This window comes from Balaenoptera acutorostrata, chromosome 11, assembly GCF_949987535.1.
Source record: "Balaenoptera acutorostrata chromosome 11, mBalAcu1.1, whole genome shotgun sequence".
Classification (NCBI taxonomy): Eukaryota; Metazoa; Chordata; class Mammalia; order Artiodactyla; family Balaenopteridae; genus Balaenoptera; species Balaenoptera acutorostrata.
In genome coordinates this window covers 9,361,333-9,375,024 of record NC_080074.1, presented here as the reverse complement: position 1 = coordinate 9,375,024, position 13,692 = coordinate 9,361,333, and the positions used below count along the sequence as shown (strand labels likewise).

The 13,692-nt window shown below is 57.6% G+C and overlaps 1 protein-coding gene across 7 annotated transcripts in view; it reads left to right on the top strand.

Annotated features, from left to right (window-relative positions):
* The first annotated feature begins 4,218 nt into the window (after nt 1–4,218).
* Nucleotides 4,219–13,692, top strand: part of CACNA1I (calcium voltage-gated channel subunit alpha1 I) — a 118,870-nt gene continuing 109,396 nt past the window's right edge. For all 7 annotated transcript variants that reach the window (XM_057557264.1, XM_057557265.1, XM_057557266.1 and 4 more), the window contains exon 1: nt 4,219–4,477. In XM_057557264.1, coding sequence (XP_057413247.1) covers nt 4,470–4,477 — 8 coding nt within the window. In that variant the 5' untranslated portion in view covers nt 4,219–4,469. The remainder of the gene's footprint in view (nt 4,478–13,692) is intronic.

Here is a 13,692-nt window from a genome sequence, read left to right as displayed (position 1 = left end):
GGCTGGCTGACCTGCCCAAGGCTGGCCTCGTGCACATCAGCTCCCAGGGGGTTTCATCCCTTTCTTGACATTCCCACACTGAAAACCCCACTCTCACAAGGCCTGTGTGCATCTAGCAACTTCCTGGGGGCTTGTGGGGAGAGGGGACTGGTGCATCGGAGTCCTGCTCTCCGGGGGCTCCTCCCCAGCGGCTCTCCTTCCCTGTGACCCCGCCCACTCAACTTCTCTCCTCTCCCTTCACTCTCTGCTCTTTCCCTTCTGAAACTTCTGGTTCTTCTCTCCCCTGACCAATCCAGCCACGACCCTCCAGACTGGGCTCTGGGTCCGTCTTGGCCTCTCTGAACCCATCAAGCACCTGCCTCTGGGGGGCCCAGCTTTGGTCCACCTTCCCTCTGAGTCTGACTCCAAATCTCCGCCCTGTTTCATCCACAGTCAGCATTTCTGTTACCTTTCTATCTTGTCACGTCCTTCAGCCCTGGCACAGGCCCGGTAGGTACCCAGTAGATGCTTAATAAAAGCTCTTGGAATGTTGAAGTTCGTTTTCTGCCATTGGTTTTCTTCTATCCCTAGCTCTGATCATGGTGCGCGGCTCCCAGGGCCTGGTTCTTAGGCATCCAGGGTACCGGGCTGAGAGCAGTCCCTCTCCATGCCCCGGGGGAATGTGCTCGAAGCGGCACGGGGTGGCCCATGTGAGGGTATCTCAGGCCATCCCCTCCCTGCCCTAGTAGGTGGGGTTATTCTGCCTGTTGGGAATCCTGGAAACCTTGACTCTTAGAGCTTTTGAACCTTTTTTTAAAAAAAATTTAATTAATTAATTAATTTATTTATTTAATTTTGGCTGTGTTGGGTCTTCGTTGCTGCGCGCAGGCTTTCTCTAGCTGCGGCGGGCGGGGGCTACTCTCCGTTGCGGCACGCAGGCTTCTCATTGCGATGGCTTCTCTTGTTGCTGAGCACAGGCTCTAGACGCGTGGGCTTCAGTAGTTGTGGCACGTGGGCTCAGTAGTTGTGGCACACGTGCTTAGTTGCTCCGCGGCATGTGGGAATCTTCCTGGACCAGGGTTTGAACCCGTGTCTCCTGCATTGGCAGGCAGATGCTCAACCACTGCGCCACCAGGGAAGCCTCAGAGTTTTTGAATCTTAGAATCCAGAATCCTCGTTAAGAGCACAGACTCTGGAGCCTGGTCCCCTGAATTCAAATACCAGCTCTGCCATTTATTAGCTGTGTGACCTTGAGCAAGTTACCTAACTTCTCTCTGCCACTGGCTCCTCATCTGTAAAATAGTAGTGACAATTTACAAGACTGCGGAAAGGATTAAACGCGTTAATAATATTTGTCAAGGGCTTAGACCAGGGTCTGGCACAGAAAAATGCTTTGTAAGTGTTTGAGAAATAAATCATTGTGGATTCTGAGGATATTGGAATCTTTGTCTCTGTACTCTTTGGATCTTTAGGCCTGGAAGGGACCTATCTCATGTCCTAGGGCAGGAATCCTGCCCCAGCTTCCTTTAGTCCCAGCTTGTTTATCCCCATTGACAGGTGTTCCCTACCCTTCCAGCCACTACAATTGCTAGAAAGTTCTCCTCGGGGACAGGCAGAGAAGCCCAGCAGCTGCTGGAATAGGGAGTGAGGGCCCAACAAGGATTGGGCCTTGTCCCTGCAGGAGGGGATAGGGAGCCTGGCCCAGCTGTCAGGTGGGTGCACTAGGGGACTCGGGCTGGGGCCCATCACACCTACCTCCTGGCAGGGCCCTGGCAGCCTCCCGCTCCCAGGGCACGGCGGGGCCTAATGAGTGTGCGCGACTGCTGCAGCCTTCTGCAAATACCAGGCCCAATATAAATAGCAATAATGAATAAATGAAGCTCCTGCAGCCAGCGAGGGCCTCCAGGAGAGACTGCCACAGCCTTGCTTCTTGCGGAGACCTGGAATTGCACTCCCATTCACCAGCAGGTTTGAGGTTTGAGGGTCGCCCCTCATCAACACTCCTTCCGTGACCTTTAGTCTATGTGCGCCCCCCCATGTCCACAGAGCCCATCCCAATACTGAGCGGTGGGGTGGGCAGAAGAGTGAAGGAGTGGACAATGAAGGTTTTACTTGAAGCATAAAGCATTTAGGTTGGACATAAAGCAGGACTTCCTGCCAGTGTGGATGCTTGAAGGAGGCTGGGAGGGGTTGTTAGTCCTGTCCGGACAGGGAAGGGACTTGGATCATAGAGGGGGGGGGGCGCAAATTTCTCCTTAAATCTGAAACAGAACTTGAATGATCAGAGATGCACAGAGAACAAAGCAGCTGCCCCAGGAAGCGGTGAGATTTATGTCACTCCAGGTATGCAACTGGGGTGGGGGCAGCTGAGCAGTCACTTTGGGAGACTGTAACTGAAAAGCCCCAGGCCTGAGAACTCACCATCTGGTGCTTCTCAGGGTCCCGTCCAGCCTTTGAACTTAATGTAAGTGTTGCCAGAGGAGAATGGAGAGGAAGTGAGCAATAGTTGGCATCTTCTCCCTGCCTTGCTGCCTGATCTCTTGCACTCTCCCAGCCCTGGGGCCATCCAGCTGGACACTCAGCCGGTCAGGGCATGGAGTGCCTGCTCTCGCCACCTCATTCCCACCTCCATGTCTTTGCACATGTCCTTTCTCCCTTCTCGATGCCATTTCTCCACCCACCCCCTCTCCTCTTATCTCAATCCTGCACAAGCCTTCGAGGCCCGGTGCAAGCCTCTGGCCTTTGATGAGGTCTTCCCCGAGACTCCTGATCTGAAGCCCACTCTGTTCTGAAATAAATCCATCCCACCGGTGGACACCTTCTGGCCTGCTCAGTTCATGCCTGTGAGACACCGCCTAGCCTGGTGTGTGCTTATAAGGCCTTGCACTGTGGTCTGGTGACAAAGGTTTGTCTTGTTCCCTGGACAGACAAAAAGGTAAGAAGTGATGAATATTTGTTGAGCACCTACTATGCGCCAGGCACGGGGCTAAAACCTTTTTAGACTCCTCTCATTCTGCAAAGTGTGAACTTTTACCCCCATTTCACAGATGAGGAACCTGAGGCTCAGAGACCTTAAGGGGCTTGCCCAAGGCCCTCAGTCAGGAAGGGGCCAAGCTGGGATCAAGCCTGAAGGCACCTTCCCCCAACATTCTGTCCATCTGCCAGACCAAGCGGTACCAGGGCAGGCTTCAGTATCCCCCCACCACAACCCCCAGCTCAGCAGGATGCCCCCACCCACCAACCTCCAAGAAGATGAAGTGGGGGTGGGAGAGCTGAGCTGAGGTTCCTGACCCCTCAGGTTCCTGTGGCTTGGGCTGCCCAGGGGAATTGGCAAGGCTGGGGCATTTGCAGCTGGAGAGAGGCATCTGTTCCACTTGGGAGCCCTCTTGGAAGCCTTCCTGGAGGAGGTGGCTTTTCAGCCAAGCCTTGAAGGGTGGGAAGAAGCTGGATGTGGATGAGAAGAGGGGAGGCTGCCTGGGCTGTGGAGTGACCTTTGGAGTTGAGTTCTAGCCAGGATCCACCTTGTAAAAGCTGGTGGTCTTAGATGGGCAGGCCCTCACTGGGGCAGTGAAGGACCCTCTCCCCACCCTTCTCACCACATCTCGGTGAGAATCCGGACTGTAATGTGGGCAAACCAGGCACCTGGGACTTGGGAATGGTCGGTAATAGGGTCCCTCCCTTTTTATGCATGACGCAGCCCCCATGTCGAGGGGCTAGGACCCTCCCCCAGGCACGACCCTGAATTTTAAGGAGGTGGCCTCAAGGCTGGGGGCTACCTGTCCGCTTGGGAGAAGTGGGGGCTCACCAGCCATCGCCGTCAGTCTGTCTGTCGCCTCCACGCCTCCCCCCTCCAGCGTCCCGCGCCTGCAGCTTTCCCCGAAGACATTTGGTGTCAGTATAAGGACGGCTTTGCCTCGCACGCGACGCGGCTCGGTCTCGCCGCTGCCGCACGTCCCCGCACCGCCGGGCGCTCGGGCTCCTCCGCAGCCCCCGCCGCGCGCAGACCCCGCGCCTCGAGCCCGGGGCCGGAGGCGGGAGCCCAGCCGAGCCGGGCGAGGGACGCCGCCCCGACCCCGCGCCCCCGCCCTGGGCCGCCGCCCGCGCGGCTCCCCTCCGGGCACTTGCCCGCCGCTCGGTCCCCGCAGCGCCCCCGCCCCCGGCCCCGGCCCCGGAGCGCCGCGCTCCCGCCCGCCCGCCGCCTGCCGCGCGCTCCAACTCCGGCTCGGTCCGCGGCTCGTCCGCGCTGCCGGCTTCTCGCCGCTCGCCTGAGCCGCGCGACACTCCCGCCAGCCGCCTCCTCCAGCCATGGCCCGGGCCCCGGGGCCCGCAGCCCACTGCCCGCCGCCCCTCGCGCCCCGGGGGCTCAGCTGATCCTGAATTGGCGGGGGGCAGCTGGCGGGGCTGCGGGTCCCCCTCGATTTCTGGCTTCGGGGCGCCGCGTCGCCCCTGCGGCTCTAACGTGGACGACCCCCCGCTGCCCGGCCAAGTCCATGCCAAGGTAGGTGGGTTGGGGGCGGGGATGGGGGGAAGGGGAAGCAAGGGAGGGCTCCGCTCCATGCCAGTTTCTTGGCGCGTCGGGTTCTTTCTTTATTGAGGCGTTTATTTATTTCTGGGGACCGGTCCCCCACCCGCGCGTGCCCATCAGGCCGGCCCCCCACCCCGTGCCTTCGGGGTAGGTGCCTTGGGAGGAAGGACGGGAAACTTTGACCGGTCCCTTTTCCAAGGCCACGAAAGTTCTCTCGGTGCCAATGCTGAAGCCGGCTGAGCCAGCGCTGCAGAAATTTATTCAACAAGTCAGGCTGCCAGCCGGGGGCTGTCAATTCCGCTGCCCCTAAGCTGCTGCGGCTCTGCGGCCAGCGGGACCATAGCTGGTGCCCGTGTCCACGGGGCTGAGCTGGGAGTGCTGGTGGAGGGAGAGCCGCAGCAGGGGATGCAATGGGGGAAATCCCAGGCAGCCTTAACTTTCCTCGAGGCCCGGGTGGGGGGGAGAGCCGGCCCCCTCTCTGGTCAGCACCCAGGGGGTGCCCAATTCCTCGCTGTAGGAAGCCAGGAGGGAGCTGGGACTCTAGGGGGTAAAAGGAATCCTCAGCAGGTCGGGGCTGGTTATATAATGAGTGTTCATGATGATCGGGTTTTAATTGTCTGCTGAGTGGTGTGTGTGTGGGATGTGGGGGGCAAGAGGCCTTGGCAGGGAGTGGGAGGGCCTCTGGGGGAGGTCATGATGCCTGGGGGAGGGGGCTCTTGGATGGGCCCAGGCGGAGGCGTCAGTCAGCTGCTCTGCTTGTGTCTTTCTTTCCCTTTGGGGTCCTGGGGGCTCCTGAGCCATGGATGAGACTGGCATTTGGAGAGAACCCCGAGCCGTATTCAGGCCCTAGGAGTCTATGTTCTGGGCCCAGGTGTATGCATGTGTGCGCGTGTCCCTATTTGCGTGTGTGTGTATGAAAGAGAGAGAGAGAGAGAGAGAGGAAGCTTGCTTGCGTCTGCCGTGCAGTGTGACGGGGTCTGACACGCCATGTGAGCAGCGTCCTAGGGGCTGGGGTGCTCAGGTTGGCCTGACCAGGGAGCCAGTCTGTCCTTCTGTCTCTTGCCGCCTGGGGAATTTACCCAGCAGATCCTGGCACTGCCTAGGGCTAGAGTGCTGTGCAGATGGAGCTGTGGGTCCGTGGGCTAGGCCCCGCGGGAGAGGGTCTCGCTGAGGAGTTTGGGCCTGCTTCCCCACCGTCTCAATCCTCAGGCCCTGCCCATGCTGTGAGGCCACCTCTCGGATCAGTGTCTCCCCTCAGCCCCAAGGACTGGCTTTGGAAACTCTTGTCCATGCTTGAGGACAAACTTTCTGTTCAGGCTCCAGGACCCCGGCCTGGGATGGGGACTGGGTGGGGGAGTCTAGAGACCTCCCTGTCCCCTTCCCACCTCCACCATCCGTGCTGAGACCAGAGGGAGAGGATCCAGTAGGTGTCAGGGCAGGTGGCACTGAGTGGGACTGATTCTGGGGCTGCAGTCCGGTGGGGAGGAAGAGGAAAAGGGAAGAGCACATCCTGGGGTGGTGCCGAGCTGGCTGGCACCAAACTCGCTCCCGCCCTCCCCAACACACACCCCCTGGGGGCCTGGGTACCACACCAGGACCTCTGGGCTCCGTGCCTGGCTCCTCAGAGCTGCCCAGGCCTGCCTCTGGAGCACTGTGGAGGGCAGCTTGGAGGAGGGGCTACCGGCCTGGCTGAAGGTCCCTCCCGGTTCCTCTGACGAAGGTTCTCTGCCCCCTTCCCCCCTAACCCCGTTCCAGGTGCTTCTGAGAGGGCATCTTCTAGGCCCACCAGGGGGCACCAAGCAGCAGTTCCACATCCCTGTGCCCTGACTCCCCTTGACCTTGGGTGGGGAGGTGGCTGCAAGAACCCCTCCTCTCCCACTCGCTGTCGCTGGCTCCAGACAGCCTGACCCTCGTGAGCAGCCAAGCTGGGAGCAGCTTCAAGGACTGGCCTGGCTGCAGCCTCCCTGTGGTCCTGGACCCAGACCCACAGCCTGAGCCCGTGGGGGGTCGCCTCCGACGCTCCTGCCCTTGTCCCCCTCCACTACCATCTCTGCCACCCTCACCCTGTGCCCCGAGTGGGGCTCCCCAGGAAAGTCTGCTTCTGGGCACCGCTCTGTCCCACCCCCAGCAGCTTCTGAACATGGTCCAAGGTAATAACAGGCTCTTGTGGGGCTCCTTGAGTCGCGTCTGTCTCCCCCTCGGCTGCCTTGTTCTCTGGGTGCCCAGCCCCCAGCTCAGGGTGCTCAAAAACCATGTCTGGAAAGAGAGGCTGCTGGGCTGGCTGGGGGCTGCAGGGGGAGCAGCGCCCTCCTCCCCTCTCCCCCATCCTCTCTCCCCCTCTTCTGGCTCCCCTCTTTTCTTCTATCCTCCCTTCCCCTTGCTCCTGTCTGACCCCTCCTCTCCCTCTTGTTCTTTGCTGCAGAATGTTTTCTTCCTGCACGTTCCCAGGATGTGCTCTTGCCTTGTGCCTTCAATCCTTATGCCCCCAGGAGTGCTACGGCTGGGTTGGGGGCTCAGAGACAGTCCAGGGAGCTGGGAACATGGTCTGTGGGCCCATGCTCCATGATCCGTGGTCTGTAGATCTCTGACTGTGTGAGTGTGTAGGTCTGTGAGTCTTTAGGTCCGTGGGTCTGTGGATCTATAGATCTGTGGGTATATGTGTCTGTGAACCTGTGGATGTGTGGATTCATGGGTCCGTGGGTGTAGGTTCGTGGGTCTGTGGCTCCTGATATCCAGAAAGATATGGGCTGAGTCTCTCCCCCTCATGGCTGCCAGTCTAAGGAGGGAAGAAAACAAACCTGATTTCCTGATTCCCTTCTCTCTCTTTCTCTTTTGTATTTGTTAAGCACCTACTATGTGCCAAGCTCTGTTCTGGTCATTGGGGGACATAGCAGTGAACAGGAGGGAACAGACAAAGTCTTGGAGCTTCTGTGCCCCTGGGAGGGGGCCTGGGGCATCCCCTGTGCCAGGTGCCGTGTGGGCACATGGCCATAGGGCCTGATTTCTTCTTGTGCTCTCAGAAAGGAGAACCAGGGCTGTGGTTGGTGCATGTGGGGAGGGGTGCTTTGGAAGCACAGATGTTTGGATACCCTTGGAGCAAGTGCTGGGAGCTTCTGGGGCTCCTTGTGCAGGAGAGGATGAGAGGGAAGTGGTTTCTCCAGGGTGGAAGCCACAGTCTTTTGGGGCCAAGGTCAGCACAGGCCTGGCCCTGCCTTGCAGACTTTCTCCTTTCATCTTGGAGGCCCTCCCTCTACCAAATCCCCCTTTCCTGCACTCTGGCCTGGGCAATCTCGCTGATGAGGCTGTTTGAGAAGAGCATCAGGGTTTTCTCTCTCCTAACCCATGACCACCGGCCCTGATGAGCAGTCAGGGCTGTGTTTCCCTCATCGTTGGTCCAGGGACTTAGGCCTCCACCCTGCATCACTCAGCTCTTGTCCTGGCCGGGAGACACATGAGCCAGTCCATGGTCACAGGCCTGGCCCCGAGGGGCAAGGCACTTAGCATCAGGGGAGCATCGGCTTCTCGTAAAATTGGGATAATAACTTGCACCTTAAGGGATTTTTGTGAGGCTTAGAAATGTCTCTACAGTGCCTAGCATGGGGCCTGGTACAGGGAAGCCGTTTTTCTTTCATTAAGGTACTTTCCGAATCTCTTTTCCCATTTGCTGTCCCTTTTGTGAGGTAGAGAAAGAATCCTGTTCTGCATTTTATACAAGAGGAAATGAAGCTTGCTGAGACTATACGATGCAGAGAGGGTGGAGCTGGGACTTGAACCTGGGCCCTGGGGCTCCTGACCCAGTGCTCTTCCTGCTAGAATACTCTCCCTCCATCAGGGGCCATGTTCACCCTGATTTGTTCGCTGAAGTAAGACCCAAAGCTCTAATTACTGCAGAGTGAGTGAAAAATGATCAGCAGAGTCACCTGCTGGGAAATGTTCAAACACACTGATCAAGATTCAAACACAGCCTCACTTGCTGGTACTTGTCATGAGGCTGAGGGCCAACAAACAAACGATGATGCCTAGTGACAGACAGATGGACAGGTACTGGGGGAGGGGGAGGCGGCTGCAGCCTTCTGTATACAGCCAGGCCTGGACAACCCTTTAACAGGGAACCTGGATTTGGACCTCCCAGATCCAAATCCCAGCTCTTTGACTAAGTAGCTCTTGACCTTGAGAAAATCCCTTAATCTCTCTGTGCCTCAGTTTCTTCACCTATAAATTGGAGAGGGCAAAAGTGCTTACTTCACTGGGTTGTAATGAGGTGCCTGGCACATAGTAAGTGCTCAACAAATAATGTTGGCTATGAGTCTTGTTAGCTATCATGGGAGGGGTTGCTGATCCAACTCATTTAACACTGCAAAGCTGGGAGGGCGAGTTGTTGATTTTGGTGACAGAACCACGGTGGCTGCAATATGTGGGCAGGCTTAGCTGACCAGACCAGAGCAAGTTTTGTGTCAGGTTCTGCACTTAGAGGCCAGATTTCAGCCATTCCTCTTTAGGCTAGAGGAACCTTGACTTGGCTGCAGCTCCTCTGAAGAAGATCAGAGGGGACCAGTGGACCACATGCCCCATAGTTGCTTCAGTCTGACTGGGTTGCCAGCTGGGCTCTGGGGCTCCCAGACTGCATCAAGAGAGATCCATCTCTGTCCCTGCAGAATCAGGCAGGTGACCTGTCTGCTCTACTCTGGGTGACTTGGTGCAAACCTGGTCCAGTCCTTGCGGAGGAAAGAAGGCAAACTTGAGCATGACTGGGTCCCAAGGAACAGATGATCTGGAAATTGCCACCCAAGGAATGGATGAGGGAGCTGGTGACAAGAGGCCTGGGGCAGATGAGGCTTGGGGGTGTTCGGGCTGTCGTCACGCATCTGCAGGGCTGTCATGCGGAAGAGGGAACAGACAGAGGGTTCCAGGGGCTCTGAGACACCGGCTGGAAGATTCTGGGAGGCAGGTTTCCCGCAGCCTCATAGAGACTTTTCTCCAGGCCTCTAGATGCAGGCTCTGCATTGGTGTGTGCTGTGGTGTGTGTCTGTGTGTATGTGATAATGAGTGTGTGAGGTGTGTGAGTGCATGTCTATGTGAGTAATCGTTGTATGTGTCTGTGTGTGAGTGTGTGTCATTGTGAGTGTGTGTCATTGTGAGTGTGTGTCTGTGTGTGAGTTTGATCGTGTCTGTGAGTGTGATAGTAAGATGGATGTCTGTGTGACTGGGTGTCGTGTGAGTGTGTAATTGTATGTATGTCTCTGTGTGTGCTTGTGTGTGTGAGGGTGTGTGTGAGTGTGACTGTGTGATCTTTGTGCTGGTGAATGTGTGTGGTGATGATTAGGCCACTTCAGGGGTCCCAGTCTTTTCAGAGATTCCCTGTGCAAAGATCTGGAGCCCACAGGGTCTAAAACCAGACGCTGTGTTTCTGGGATGCCTACATTCCAGGGTTCTGGAATTCCGTGGCTGATGGCGCTCACAAGCGTGGGAGACCATCACGGGCTCATTGTGTGCTGGCCTAGTGGCTGGTGGCGTGGTCAGGTGCTGATGTGTTACCCCAGTTCATCCTCCCAGCGAGCCTGCCACGGAACAGCCAACACCCTCATTTTATAGACAGGGTACCCGAGGTCCCTGCCAGGCTGAGCCATGTGCCAAGGTGGGCTGGTGTCAGAGCCGGGACTCTGACACAGGTCTCGGCTTCCAGCATCTGTGCTCTGAAACACACACTATAGAGTGTAAGGTGACCGTCATTAATATCTTGGGCCTCTAAGGTCCTGGGTGATTCTAAGATATTCTGATTCTGAGATTCCTGGATTCTAGAATTCCTGGACTGAATTTGTAGCTTGTTCTTCGAGCTGTGACATTAGCTGATGTGTGGTTGTTGACAAAGGGATAAACAAGTTGCTTATTGCCTGTGTGCACCTGTGAACACACACACGTGCACACACACGCACACGGCCTGGGGTCACCAGGCCAGGCCTCAGGTCCTTCTCCACCAGGACTCTGAACTCTGCAGACACAAAGCTTCCCCATACCACACTCTAAAGGCTCTGGGAGGCAGATTTCCCCATAGACTTGGGAAGACTTGGAGGGTCTTTGCCCACACTGGGGGTCTTGGCTGGACCAGCATCTATATCTGCACTGCCTGGTGACTTAGGTGGGAGGGGAAGGGCTGGTTCCAGGGCACCTTTCCTTGTCCCAAAGTGGTGCCTATGATGGGTCAGCGCTTGGGCTCAGGGGTTGCAGACCTGGACTGGGGTCTTGACTCTGCCCTATACTAGTTGCATGGTCTCGGGCACTGCCGGACTTCCCTGGTCCTCGGTCTCCTTCTCCATGAAGTAGGAATAATCATGGTCTGTACGTCATGGGACTGTGTTGGGAATCGACATAAACAATGCATAGAAAGCCCTCTGCCCATTGCCTGGTACAGGGTCAGACTCAGTCAGAGCCTCTGTGACGCTGTGATGATGGTGGCGGTGGTGGTGACGGTGGAGATGATGGTGATGGTGGTGATGGCGGTGATGGCGGTTCTGGTGGTGGTGACGGTGGTGAGAGCAAAGAGAGGGCTGGGGTGGCAGCCCCTGGGGATGGCACAGCTGGCCCCATACACGCTTGGACAGCCACCTTCATGGGTCCTAGAGAGCCTTTGCATCGAGGTTACGTTGCCTCTTCACAGGGGCCTGCAGAGGGAGGCAGGAGAGGAAGGCTGAGCTTAACGGAGAGGAAGGCTGAGGTTCCAGGAGGCCAGTGGCGTCAGGAGTGGGGGAGGGTGTTCTAGACACAGTGGGGTCCTGCTCCTGCCCCTGCTCGTGGAGGCCAGTCGAGTTACGACACCACGGCCTGCGGGGCCCCCCTGGGAGCATCTAGGGGGAGGAGCCTCTGGCTGTGGAAGCAGCTCAGACTCTGGGGCCAGGTGGACCTGAGTTGGAATCCACCAATGCTGCCACCTAAGGCAAGTCCTCTGCTCTCTCCGAGGCTCCATCTGCAGACAGGTTGGAGCCCAGGGGGCCCCAGCGGCCGAATGCCCAAGAGCCTTCCGCTGTGGGCACATGGGCAGCTGGGGAACAGGAGCTGGGCTACAGGCATGGAGCAGAGGGAATTGGGAATGGGGAGCAGGCCAGAAGGCTGTCACCTGGGCAGCTGCGAGGGAGCAGGTCAGAGGGAGATGGTCCGGGTGGTCCCTGGGGAGCAGGTCAGAGGCGGAGGCTGGGTGGGCCCTGAGGAGGTGGAGGCTGGGTGGGCCCTGGGGAGTGGGTTGGTGGCTTTGGCAGTCATGGTCTCTAGGAGCCCCGCAGCGTGTGGGGAGAGGTGTGAGGGCAAAGGATAGCACAGTGTGACAGCTTTAAACAGGGCCGAGCGAGGCAAAGGGCAAGTTAGTACAACGTGGACGGAGCTGAGAGGGAGGAGAGGAGGCGGCTCTGTGTGGTCCCAGAGGCCACGGCAGCCCTTTCCACCTCTGCGCTTGCAGGCAGGACTTCGGCAGAGCTGGGTGGGGTGGCACTGGGGCCAAGGCGAGGCCAGGCTCTCCTGCCTGTGAAATATACCTCAAATCCACCGCCTTCTTTTCACCTCCACCAGCATCCCAGGCCAGCCCAGCCCATCTCTCCCATCTCCTTCTGGCCGTCCTTGCTTCACCCCTGCCCCTGCACCCTGTCTCCCTTCAGCCCACAGAAGGATGGCCTAAAAAAAGAGACCAGAGCAAACCACTCCCTGCGTAAAAACCCTCCTGTGGCTTCCTGTTGCGCTCGGACTAAAGCCCAAGCTCCTTCCGTGGGCTCACAATGGGCCCTGCCAAACTCTTCAATTTCATCCCCCCTCCTTGCCCCTCGCTCAGCCACCCTGGTCTCGTTTCTGTTCCTTAAATGCACTCAGCTTTCCAGCCTCCCAGCCATTCCTGGTACCTGGACAGCTCTTCCCCGAGACCACCCATGGCTGGTGACTTCTGATTCTTGTTTTTATCTTAAACGTCTTTCTTTAGAGAGGGCGAGGTGGGTTCTCCCCACTCCCACCTTTCTTCCTTGTTTATTTACTTCCCAGCACTTTTTATTTATTCACCAAATACTTATTGAGCACCTAGTATGTTCTAGGCACTGTTTCAGGCTCTGGGGGATACAGCAGTGAACGAAACAGACCACAGTCCCTGCTCTCTTACAGCCTCCTTTCAGGTCGGGAGGCAGACATTGGATCATAAATACATAAATACATAAATTATACGGTATGTTTGGTGGTGATAAGAGCTATGGAAACCCAGAGAGAAAAATGAATTGACCCATGTGCCTCTTTCCCTTGCTGCAGTGAAGGCTGAATGAGGGCTGGCGCCCAGTCTGGCTTCTTCACCAGCCTAACCCCAGAGCCCTCACAGTGCCTGCACATAGTAGGTGCTCAGGAAATAATTGTTGGACAGATGAATGAATCGTCAGGGCCTGGGAGAACGGTGGCTGGGAGATGGGGAGAGGGTGCTTCCGGCAGAGGGAGCCGTGTGAGCAGAGACCTACGTGGGGCAGCCGGCGCCCTGGGACCTGACGAGGTCGAGTTTGGCGGGAGCGAGGGCCAGTGCGGGGAGTGGTGGACTTGGGCTGGCACGGCGGTGAGCAGACCTGCAGCAACCCTGGGAAGGATGTTTTTCCGCCCAGTGGTTGACACGTGGAGGACCGAGGTGCCTGGGAGCTTATGTAAGGGCTGTGGCTGTTTTTCTAGAACCAAGAGCAAAGCCCTGAGCTCAGGAGAAAACTCTGCCTGTCTGACCAGCCGGCTGAAGTGGCAGGAGCGCCATCTCCCGCCTGTTGCCCCCAGGAGCCAGAGAAATGTCCAAATGTATCAGCTCTGGGCGGCTCAGCTGACTGCCCAGCGGCCGCGGGCGGCAGCCGGGTGGGTGCCAGGGATCTCTTACTCCTAGTGCCCAGCCTGGCACTGCCAGGGTGCCAGGGCCCAGGATACCCCAGTGGGTGAGGATTCAGGGATTGGTAACCTCTTGGGTGAGGTGCGGAGGGGCGGGCCCTGCTGTTGGCTGGCTGAGGAGGGGGCTAAGCAAGGCCACAGTCAGTCATCACTGAATCTGGTGGGCTGGTGCTGGGCTTCTGGCCTCTAGACATGCCCTAGTTCAGTGTGTAGCCTTGGCATGCCCCTCCCTTCTCAGTTTCTCCATCTGCTAAATGGGCCTAATAAGGCTTCTGGGGTTGTAATGAGCATTAGACGAGGCCAGGATGTCA